This window comes from Centropristis striata, chromosome 1, assembly GCF_030273125.1.
Source record: "Centropristis striata isolate RG_2023a ecotype Rhode Island chromosome 1, C.striata_1.0, whole genome shotgun sequence".
Lineage (NCBI taxonomy): Eukaryota > Metazoa > Chordata > Actinopteri > Perciformes > Serranidae > Centropristis > Centropristis striata.
The window spans coordinates 1,814,624-1,827,123 of record NC_081517.1 but is presented as its reverse complement, the minus strand read 5'-3'; the positions used below and the strand labels follow the sequence as shown (position 1 = coordinate 1,827,123).

Here is a 12,500-nt window from a genome sequence, read left to right as displayed (position 1 = left end):
CATGATGACCAGCAGCTGAAGGGATTTGTAGCAGCACATCATTAATCATTAAAAATAACTTTGCACATCTGCTTACATGCTCTCCCTTTCAATGCTTTTCTGTGAGCGTGCACACGACTGTGTTTATCTTCAACTAGTTGTGTTTGTCTTCTTCTTAATAGAGTCACAGACGTGCGCCCTGCCAGTCTGTCTGCCTTTCTACCTCATAATTGTACGCTTGATAATATCTGCCTGCAAATGGTCCATTATAAGCATTAAGACGTTCACCGTCTTACAGAGGAGTGTTGTGCTTCAGGGGTGAAAGTGTTTTCACTAACCATTTGATTGTTGCTCATTTTGTGGTGTGCTTCAAAGAACCACGCTTACTTGTTCAGATCCCCGAGCAATGAATCATCTTCAGAAATGAGCTCGACTCACTCCGGCTTGGATGTGGTGGCAGATCTTGGTTTGCGTGTAGAAGGGAGGCAGTTTTGTTTTGATTTTTCCATGTTTTTTGCAAAGATTGACTTGTGTGCCAAACGTTTTTTTGATGGCTTCTGTTCACTTCTCCTCCCCTCCGTCTGCAGGCCGACCTGTTTCCTGGAGCTCTGGTCTACTTCGGCTCCGACGTCAAGACAGGTTTTTGTCCTTTCACTTCTTTTCTTTCATATGCTGATTTTGAATTAGATACTGGTGCATTACCGAGGAATGTAATATAACAAAACAATAGTTAACATTGTGTGACCTGTGTGTGTGTGTCTCCCACAGATTTTTACATAAAGAGGGAACTGCTTCAATCCTCAGTCTCGGCCTTGCAAGCAAATGAGTCCATCGCAAGGTATGTGTTCACGTGTGTGTGTGTGTGTGTGTTTAAATGTGTGCCTGGCCGTGTGTGCGTGCGTTAGGGTGTGTATATGCACTTGTATCCCGCGGCAACCAGCCTATTTTCCTGTCACAAAGCTGTCATCATTGGAATCCCTTTGAGGTTCTGCCTAAACAGCAGGTGCCCCCATGCGCCCTCATTTCCTCCACACACACACACACACACACACACACACACACATAAACCATTTTCCAGTCCTTCTAAAGATAGAGCCCGTTTCCCAAAAGTGACCCCCACCTGTTGTCCTTTTGCTTCTTGAACAAGGTCATCACTCCTCTGTTTTAGATCAGTTATTTAAATTCGGGTACAGCTCCTCGTGCAAAACAATGCTGCTTTAAATAGAGACAGGAAGTCCTCAACACAACAAACAACCTCTTCAAAGCATCTTTCCCGGTAACACATTTTTTTAATGTTTCATCCTTTTTTCTCCTTTTTCTTTTTTTAAATCCCTACCTCCACTGCCTCAGCTGCATGTTACGCTCCCCGACACCCTGCTCCAGCTCCGAGGGCCCCGAGGAGCCGCTGCCTGCTCCAGAGCCCAGATGTTCTGACCCCAGCGGGTCCAGACGGGACGAGGGAGAGGCCTCTGCACACACCCAGGCTGCTAAACCTGCCAGGTCTGACCCGGGCAAGGTGCCCAAGTGGCTCAAGCTTCCAGGTAAGAACGGGATGTTTTACAATAAAAGCGAATGTATTTCCTTATTGGAAATAAAAATCAAATCAAGTCAATTTTATTTATATAGCCCAAAATCACAAATCACAGATTTGCCTCAAAGGGCTTCACAGACTGTACATGGTAAAAAAACTAAACTAAACTTCCGTTTTCTACTATGAATTCAAATTAAATTATAACAAAGACTTATCACCCAGTTTTCTTAACCCTCTGAGGACATTTTCAGCCATATTTGTCATTTTTCACTTTCGTTTTGGCAATAATTTTTGCTGTGATACTGCAAATGACATGATTTTTGGAAGAAGGCTTTTTTCTTGATATATTTTCTAATTCAAATTTCAATTTTTCTAATGGGTCTATAATACACTATGTACAAATTTATCACCCTTTCAGGCTGAAAATGTCCACTTCCAAAAAAATGCTATAAAAACTTAATTATTTATTTATTATTTTTTTTAAATGTACCGTAATTTTCGGAGTATAAGCCGCGCCTTTTTCCCCATTTTTCGATTCTGCGGCTTATATAACGGTGCGGCTAATCTATGGATTTTTACAGCTAACGGCCACTAGGTTACCTCCTAAATCTATGGATTTTACAGGTTACAGTCCACCAACTTTAACTCTCTGGGCTCTATGACCGGTCCGCCAGGAGGAAAAGCTGGAGGCAGGTGTACGTACCAAATCGGCTCGGGGTCCTTCAGATACTTTTAAGATATTTTTCACTTGTCTGTGTGTATTTGTGTCGAAAGCTACTTAGTTTGTCGGAGTCGCCGTGCCGTAATCAGCGGCAGACGAAGGACCCCGAGCCGATCTGGCAGGGCGCCGGAAAAGAGTGAAACAGGTAGCGCGCAAAAGTAAAAGTGAAACCGAGAGTGGAACGAGAGACAGAACGAGAGACAGAACGAGATTACGAGAGCGAGATAGTTTGTGCAAAGGAAGTTTTCATGCACAAACCCTCATAATGGAAAACAAACGTAGAAATGCATATGATGCAGCTTTTAAGTTAAAGACAGTCAATCTGGCTGTAAAAGAAGCTTCCTCAAGCAGCCATCTCTTTCCCCACAATCCCCTCTGTGCACCAACCCTTACATATGGTGATTAAACATTAAAACACCTGCGGCTTATACTCCGGTGCGCCTTATAGTGCGGAAAATACGGTAAACTTCTGTTTTCTACTATGAATTCAAATTAAATTATAACAAAGGCTTATCACCCAGTTTTTTTTTAACCCTCTGGGGTCACTAGGGACATTTTCAGCCATATTTGTAATTTTTTCACTTTCGTTTTGGCAATAATTTTTGCTGTGATACTGCAAATGACATGATTTTTGGAAGAAGGTTTTTTTCTTGATATATTTTCTAATTCAAATTTCAATTTTTGTAATGGGTCTATAGATGACTAGTGACTAGACGGTATATAATAATAATAGTACAGTATATAATAAATATAATATGTAATAATAGATAATAAACAATATAAAAATAAAATGAAAAATATAAAAAATATATAAATAAAGTAATTATAAGTAAAATAATATAATATATAATAATAATAATAATAATAATAAATAAGGCCGGTAAGGCCTTAATACACTATGTACAAATTTACTACCCTTTCAGACCCTTCGGGCTGAAAATGTCCCCTTCCAAAAAAATGCTATAAAAACTTTATTATTTATTTATTATTTTTAAAATGTATTTATTTTTTATTAATAGTTTTTGTGTAGTGTTAGATATATATATATATCAGTAATATTTTTATTGTGTTTTTGGAAGTGGACATGTCTGCCATCAAGTGGCCATAAAGGGGTTTTTACATTTTAAATCTGACACTAAACAATAACTAAAAATGCATCAAAATCAAATGTGTCCTTTAATTTTTGACATAACCATGACTGTGATAAGAAACAATGCCCCGGCCAAAAATAATTTATTATATGGAAAATAACTACATTTTTTTGTGTATTTTCATAAAATACATCAGTGTCATCGTGCAATCAAACTGGCATTTAAAGGCTTAAAATGCCAAAAATGTTTAAACATTTGGTAGTTTTGAGCAGTGCAGAAGTTGTTTAAGAGGCTTTTGCATAAAAAAGTAGAAAAGCATATTAAACTGTAAAGTTTTATTACAAATTTTTGGAAATTGACATTTTCAGCCCGACGGGTATGAAATGGTAGTAAATTAAAGTGGGTAAAGGGTTAAAGAGCACGTTTAAAAGGGGCTATTATATTATATTATATTATATTATATTATATTATATATACACACCTTTAGTTTGGTTCATCTGGTTCATAATAGTTTTTTTATTTTTCATTAGTTTTAGTTTTTATTTCGTTGTCAATTTTTGTTTTCAAATTCAGTTCGTTTTAGTTAGTTTTTAGAGTGGGTTTGCTAGTTTTAATTCATTTTTATTTTTTGGAAAATGCTTAGTTTTTATTAGTTTTAGTTTTTTTGTAATGCGGTATTTGTTGGGTGCCAGATTTAAAAAAGTCACAATAAAATGTGCCTTTATTTCCTTTTATTATCCATCCCAGCCCCATTAAGTTTATTAAGTCATAAAACCAGATAGATGAAATAGATTTCATATCAACCAAAAAGGTTTACGTATGAAACAAGTTGACAAAAACGAAAACTAAGGACATTTTCACTATAATTTTAGTTAGTTTTAGTTAGTTTTGGAACCACAAATTACAGTTCCAGTTAGTTATCGTTTTTTTAAAACCGCTCGTTTTTATTTTTATTTCAGTTAACAAAAATGTTTTTTAAATTCTAGTTTTCGTTATTTCATTAGTTTTCATTTACTATAATAACCTTGGATCAGACCAAGTTAAAAGTTAATTGCTGCATTTCAAGTTCTGGTCCTGCTGCTGTTCACACCAAGGTTATTATAGTTAACGAAAACTAACGAAATAACGAAAACTAGAATTGTAAAAACATTTTCGTTAACTGAAATAAAAATAAAAACTAGAGTTTTTAAAAAAACGCTAACTAACTGAAACTGTATTTTGTGGCTACAAAACTAACTAAAACTAACAAAAATGATTGTGGAAATGTCCTTAGTTTTCGTTTTTGTCAACTTTTTTCATTCATAATTCAGTGTTTCTATTTGAACATGCAACACATGGTGAATATGTTTACTGAGACTGGGATGTTTACACTAGAACCAAAATTCAAAACAGTTAATAACCTTATTGGGGCTGAGATGATAAACCAAAGGAAATAAAGGCAAAATTTATTATGACCTCTTTGAGTCTCGCACCCAACACATAGCCCATTACAAAAAAACTAAAACTAACACTAAAACTAATAAAAACTAAACTAAAACTAAGCATTTTCAAAAAATAAAAACTAAACTAAAACTAGAAAACTCACTCTAAAAACTAACTAAAACTAACTGAATTTGAAAACAAAAATTCACAACGAAATTAAAACTAAAACTAATGAAAAATCCAAAACTATTATAACCTTGGTTCACACTGGCTTTTTTTTAATAAACAAATAAAAGAGCTGTGAACAAAGTCCTTTTATTTTGACGGGGAACACATTGATCAGACAGTTACACTGACTGTTATTCTGTTTCTCACGCACTCCTGACAGGCTGCAGAGCCGTCTGAATTATTATTTTCAAGCTCCTCATGATGACATTCTGTGACATTGGTCACACTTGGCTGTTTGGCAGATGATGCGGTCCCCCGGTCCAGTTCTGCACTACACATGGGAGATGTTTTCGCCTGTCAGGAATTTATTTCCTCTGCAGCAACAAAACATGTTACACAAGCCATCAGAAACTCCTTGAAGTTAAACTGGGCTCCATAAACACGTGAAAGGCTGACTTACTGTAACCGACACTTCAGACAGATTAAAAATAATAATCTTAAAATAATATGATTTTAATTTTGACTGTGATAAGAAACAATGCCCCGGCCAAAATAATTTATTATATGGAAAATAACTACATTTTTTTGTGTATTTTCATAAAATACATTAGTGACATTGTGCAATCAAACTGGCATTTAAAGGCTTAAAATGCCAAAAATGTTTAAACATTTGGTAGTTTTGAGCAGTGCAGAAGTTGTTTAAGAGGCTTTTGCATAAAAAAAAAGTAGAAAAACATATTAAACTGTAAAGTTTTATTGCAAATTTTTGGAAATTGACATTTTCAGCCCAACGGGTCTGAAAGGGTAGTAAATTAAACACGTGAAAGGCTGACTGTTAAAAATAATAATCTTAAAATAATATGATTTTAATTTTGACTGTGATAAGAAACAATGCCCTGGCAAAAAATAATTTATGATATGGAAAATAACTACATTTTTTTGTGTATTTTCATAAAATACATCAGTTTATTTCCTCTGCAGCAACAAAACATGTTACACAAGCCATCAGAAACTCCTTGAAGTTAAACTGGGCTTCATAAACACGTGAAAGGCTGACTTACTGTAACCGACACTTCAGACTGATTAAAAATAATAGTAATCTTAAAATAATATGATTTTAATTTTTTATTTAAATGTCTGTTAAGTCACAATCTATCACCTAATGAGATGGTGAGTGAGCCTAAGGGCTGCTGAGGGAAGCCCTTTGTATTTGCAGAATTACAAACTGGGTATTTGTGGTGACATTTGTGGGAAAATCACAAGTGGTCACCAGTTAATGGCTGTTTCTCATCGGCCAGCAATGGCTGGTGCACCACAGAGGGTAAACGGAGATAATGCAACAGACTTGCTCTTCAATTCACTTGTGTGTGAAGTGGCATTCAGTTTTTTCCTGTAGTCTGTTAGCCTTGCAAGTGAACAGTTTATATGGAAAAACAAACAAATAAAAGAGAGAGGACAGAAGACAATGATACTCCAAGTGTGGCCAAAGATATGGAAACAATCTTTAAAAAAAAAAGGCTACTGACGGATTAAACACGGGAGACGCAACTGTGGCCGCCGTTGCTTACTGTGCACAACGTCCACTGCTGATCATAAACAAACCAGCATGGCTAACTGTGCACAGTATAGCTGCTGATCATGAAAAAACAGCATGGCTAATTATGCACTGCTAGCCTCTGATCATAAACAAACCAGCATGGCTAATTATGCACAGCGTTTCTGCTGATCATAAACAAACAGGCACGCTAACTGTACACAAAGTGTCTGCCCCGTTCGTGAATTAGCCGGCATCGCAAACTGTGCACAGAGTGTCTGGTGCTTGTTGTAAACAAACAGAGATCGCTAAGTGAACACCTCCTGCAGCAGCAGCACATACACACTGTACTGCTACAGAGCTAACTGTTAGCCTGTTAGCACGTACACACTGTACTGCTACAGAGCTAACTGTTAGCCTGTTAGCACATACACACTGTACTGCTACAGAGCCAACTGTTAGCCTGTTAGCACATACACACTGTACTGCTACAGAGCTAACTGTTAGCCTGTTAGCACATACACACTGTACTGCTACAGAGCTAACTGTAAGCCTGTTAGCACATACACACTGTACTGCTACAGAGCTAACTGTTAGCCTGTTAGCACATACACACTGTACTGCTACAGAGCTAACTGTATGAACTGAGCTAACTATATAACTGTGTAGAAATAGTGCATGTTGTTGTGGCGTCGAGTACTACGTCAAATCCCGATTAGCATTCTATCCAATCAGCAACCAGGCTTTTTTCAGGGGAGAAAAATGGCCCTGCTCTTCGACAGGGACAAGAACAGCCGCTCGGACGACTCGTATTCATATTAGGGGCGTTTCGGCGTTTTGGCGAGGGAGACCCGCCTCTTTCCGGGTATTCGTCACGGCTAATGAGGCTGTGGTGAAAGCCTGGAAAAGAAGAATACAAAGGTTTGGTGATGTCAACGGGTCGCAGGTTGGACGCAGTTATTGCAAGAAAAAGATTTGCAACTAAATTTTAAGTAACAGATCTAGATCCAAATCCTAATGGTTTCAGGGTACAGCAAAAATAACAGAATTGGCCATGCTGTTCCAATAGTTTTGAGGGGACTGCACTTTCCAGGCAGTATCTTATTGTAATCGCTTTGACAGTTCATGATCAAAAGGTTGCTTTAACCCATTGACGCCTAAAACTTCCTGTAAAACCTCTGGGCGATTTTAAAATAAGCCCCTAAAACCTGAAGTTTTTCTGGAAATTCAACAGAAGTATCAACGCTTTTACTAAATAATAGATTTTTCAGCCTCTGTAGCAGATAGAAATGAAATTCAAAAAGTATTTGAGAGCTTATACATATACTACAAAACGACGTAAATGCTTTCCAGGCTTCAATGGGTTAATAGTAGCTCAGCTAATTGAAATTAATTTCTGCTGTCAAATTATCTTGTGGCTGGTCTGCTTTTACACGACAAAAAACACCAGTTGGACCTGTTCAGACAGTCTCAGAGTTCAGCTGAAAGCTTTCCCACCAGCCCAAACAAAGCACCCTCACACACTTAAAACAGAAAAGAGTGTTTCACCCTGCAGCCATCCTCCTCCAACATCACGTCCATCTTTTCTGCAGCGAAGGAGCAGAAGCTTTGAGCCACACGATTGTTGTCGTGGTAAACACATACACACACAAACCCCCAAACCACAGGCAATAGGAAATGGCCTTTTGAAAGCAAAAATTCCTCATGACTCAGAAGATAAGGATGCATTTTAGGATGAACCAATTAGTTCAGGATGGTCACCCCCTCCAGCCCAGGAGACCACTACAGACACTGGGGGCCCAGGGACAGAGCCTGCTGCTGGGCCACATCACACAGCGTGAGCCCCTGTGGTCGGTCCAGGCACGGCGCTCTGCTGTTGTTCTATTGTGGTGTCTCTGGTGGTCACTGTATTGATGTTTTTGTTTAGAATAATGCTCCCTTTTCTCTCTCTGTCTGTCTTGTTTGTGTTTTTGTGCATATTTTTTATTTCTGGCTGATCTCTGTGTGTGTCCATGTGCGTCTTTTAAGAAAGTTGCGGCTGCTTTCTCTTTCATGAGGGAAGTTAAAAGCAAAAGACGGAGGGGAGGGAGGCTAAATGTGGAGTTATAGGCTCCATGTGTGGAACCTTACAGCACACGGGACACTTAAACACACACACATGCACTCTGAGAGCAACGCTGGAGATGTCTGCTAGTTTAACCTGTCTCATTAGAATGAATCAGGATTAAAGTGGCCACTCCTCCAGCCTTCAGCCGTCTTTGTGGCACGCCAGTAAATCATCTTTCTGAATAAAATCTTCCCTCTGCGTCCTGCATCATCATGACCATCATTGTTGTGTTGATGCCGTGTTGACAGGAATCATTACATGTCACATTTTGCACAGTGTGTTTAAAAAACAACAAAAACCCAACAGTCCTCTGTGTTTCCTGGCTCCTAAGATACGATGGTGTACTTTCCACATTGTAACAGTGCAGTTAACACGTATAAATATAGTACAAAAATGCAGACAAAGTGTGTTTAGCAGTCTGGCTTTATTGATAGCCTGCATTTAGCAAAAAATGAAAATTGAATGTCAGAAATCTAAAAGTGAAAACTGAATATCTAATCTATAATGGATCTGACTAGTGGAATATTTGGGTCCAGACCTGCCATCTTTATGCTAAATATAAAGGCACAGCAAAGAGACAGATAGCATAGCTTAGCATACACGGGAGGAAACAGCTAGCTTGGCTGTACTAGTACCTACAGCTCACTTAATGACAGGCATCTGTTGTCACAAGCAGAATCAGAAATGCTTTATTGCCAAGTAAGTTCTCACATAATAGGAATTTTCTGTGGTTTATTGGTGCATAGGAACAAACAAAATAAACAAAAATATAGATATAGATTAAGCTTTGGCTTAATTTTTCATGTTGCTACCTGGCTGCAATATTTCTTGGCCACGTGCGGTGACATATTTAATGATAGACATGTTATCAATCTTCTAACTAAACCTTCAAATATACAGTAAATATGCTGTAAGTAAAAAATGAAGACATATTCCATTAAATTTGTCTCAAGTAGATTCATCACTTTCCTGTCATATGCACAAGCTTTTCCCTTATTTACTGAGTAAGTAAATAAAAAAGGTTTTGGTTTCTATGTTGTCTTATTTCGTGACTCAACAAAATAAAAAAATGAGCTGAATTTCTGGTTACCGATTTAAAAAAAATGTGACTGCTCTTGTATTATTTTTCTTGATTTCTTGATTTATTAATTATTGTCCTGTTTCCTGCACAGGTAAGAAGTGAGACAGCTGATGGAGGACTAACATGACAGACGTCTGACTGGCTGACAGACGGAGTAGAGACTAAAACCTTTACTGCGCTTTGATTCAGGACTAAACCCATCGTGGAAGAAGCTTGCACTTGACTAGGTTTTAAAACGGTCTAAAGGAGGAGATAAATGACTAATAAGGATATAAATGACTGAGTAAATGGTGAATTATTTCTTTGCCAAAAGGATTGTTGTGTTTCATTCCGGTTGGTCTCTGGGAGGAGAAAGAGTGAAGGAGCTGCTTTGATTCAGCAGGTGGAAATGTAGAGCAGAGTGAATAAAGAGTGTTGTAATAAAACAGTCTTATATTGTCTTTTATTCCACTCCTGTAAATTGAAAATGTCATCCCTGAAGTGTTATTAGAGGATATTCTAAGACTTTTTGCAAAAGTTTCATTTTTATTTTGCAAATGGAGGTCAATTGAGTCATTATTATTATATTTATTATAGTCTCTTTCCCACAGCAACCCTAAATAGATAACACACAATTTGCATCCATCACCACTTTATCTTTTTCCTTTAAACTATTATCTTTTTAGACTACTTATTACATATGCGTAATGTCTGAATGTCTTTTTTAAAGCACCTTATATATGGGAAGCACACGTAAATTTAGTTGTATAGTTTTTTAATACAATGACAATAAAGGAAAGCTGGAATCTTGTGTGATTTACTGATTGGTCAGATGCCACAGTGTCACTATCTGTGATGGAGAAATCCGTGTGGTTCTATGAGGAGACCTGTTATAGATGTCCACTCGAGTTACCAAATATGGTTATTTGCCTGATAAAGGGTTAAACTTCAAATTACACATCCATGTTCTTGTGCAGTTTGTTAAAAGACCAAAAAAAACAACTCTGACACACCACAGTTTCATTTCCAGAGTCTCTTACTGTCTGCATGTCTCTGCCTTTGATGCTTCCTCAGCAGTTTCAATAGTTTCCTCTGTTCATTCATACTTTATGACCTTAACCCTCCATTATGATGCCAGTGAGGAAAACAATTTTTGGAGTGGTTTTTCTTGTCCTAAAATAGACTAAATAAACATAATCTGAATTTTTTTTATAAAACTTTATTGGGGGTTTGTTGCCTGTTGCCATGTGCGAAAATTATAAGCAAATAAGTCATGCAAAGTTGACTATAAAAGTAGACTATATAAGATAATCCAGTTGTAGCTCACAGTATCTGTACGTTTTTTATGTCTGCTATGCAGTTTGCTAGCCACATTTAAAACGTTTATCCCTTTTCCTCAGCTTCTCTGTTACTGCTGTTACTGCCCTTTGCAGTCCAGCTGAACACTATATTTGAAAAACTGTCACAGCAAATTTATTTTACATTTCCAGGACAATGAGGGAAAGTAAATCAGAGCCACTGTGTGTCTGTGGATTGATGTGAATGGTGGCGTTGAAGAGCAGCTCAACATGTTTCAGGTGCCTCCCTGTAACCATGGAGACCACAGCTTTGATCTAACACACCTCATGATACACAAAGTCACTGTCACATGCTCCGACTCATCCGAGACAGAACATTTGGATCACCTTTTTGTCATTTTTCCTGCAAAAACAATACGTGTTTCCAATTTTGCAATTTTGCTTCTCCTATTAATCATTTTAATACTTTTGAATTATGTTTTAAAATGATGAAGTTTTGGCTGTAGTAACTTTGGGCTGGGTACTTGTAATGCCATTTCTCACTATGTTCAGCATTTATACAAACCAAAAGATCATTTTAATTAATCAGCAGATGAAAATAATCATTAGTTGCTGTCTGAAATAAAATAGTTCACAATGAGCTCCATCTCAAACATCTAAAAACAGTAAAATCCTACTTTTGCATGAGTAATAATATTCTTATTATATCCAATAGTATAACAGTCACAGGGAACATTTCTCAGCATTTAGTACTTTTAAAAGTTTAAGTACATTTTTCAGATTATACTTGCATACTTTAGCAACATTCTCAGTGCAGCAGTTGTATTTGTAACAAAGTCTTCCAGCGGGTTATTAGTACTTTAACTTAAGTACATGATCTGAATACTTCCTCTACCACTTTGTGCAGATAATAGTAAACAAACCACATGCTAACATATTTGCACATTGTCACACACACACACACACACACACACACACACCAGCTGCCCCCTCATGCACTTTTAGCTGCAGGAAGAACTTCAAAAAGAGGCCAAACACAGAGGGGAGCAGGACTCTGTGTGTGTGTGTGTGTGTGTGTGTGTGTGTGTGTGAGAGTCTGTGTGTGTGTGTGTGTGTGTGTGTTCTTGTACTTCCTGCATAGTGAGGACCAGAACACGTATTTAACCAACAGAGTGAGGACATTTTTGCAAAGTGAGGACATTTCGGCCGGTCCTCACTTCTTTAAAGGCTTTTTTTTTTATTTCAGACTTTGTTTTAAGGGTTAAAGGTTACATGATAATGATAATTAACTGAAACTGTATTGTGTGGTTACAAAACTAACTAAAATTATAGTGAAAATGTCCTTCGTTTTCCTCTTTGTCAACTTTTATCATACATAATGAAGATGGATCAGACAAAGGAAATAAAATCAAAATTTCCTGTTTTAATCTCCCACCCAACAAATACCCATTACAAAAAACTAAAACTAATAAAAACTAAACTAAAACTAGCAAACTCACTCTAAAAACGAATTAAAACTAACTGAATTTGAAAACAAAAATTCACAACAAAATTAAAACTAAAACTAATGAAAAATCCAAAACTATTAT

The 12,500-nt window shown here is 37.1% G+C and overlaps 1 protein-coding gene across 1 annotated transcript in view; it reads left to right on the top strand.

Moving 5' to 3' along the window:
* The window catches only part of aspscr1 (ASPSCR1 tether for SLC2A4, UBX domain containing), a 31,276-nt gene extending 21,230 nt beyond the window's left edge, over positions 1-10,046 (top strand). The window contains exons 14-17 of the mRNA XM_059345645.1: positions 567-618; positions 748-817; positions 1,330-1,520; positions 9,726-10,046. Of these exons, the coding sequence (XP_059201628.1) occupies positions 567-618; positions 748-817; positions 1,330-1,520; positions 9,726-9,736 (324 nt within the window). The 3' untranslated portion in view covers positions 9,737-10,046. The remainder of the gene's footprint in view (positions 1-566; positions 619-747; positions 818-1,329; positions 1,521-9,725) is intronic.
* The last annotated feature ends 2,454 nt before the right edge of the window (positions 10,047-12,500 follow it).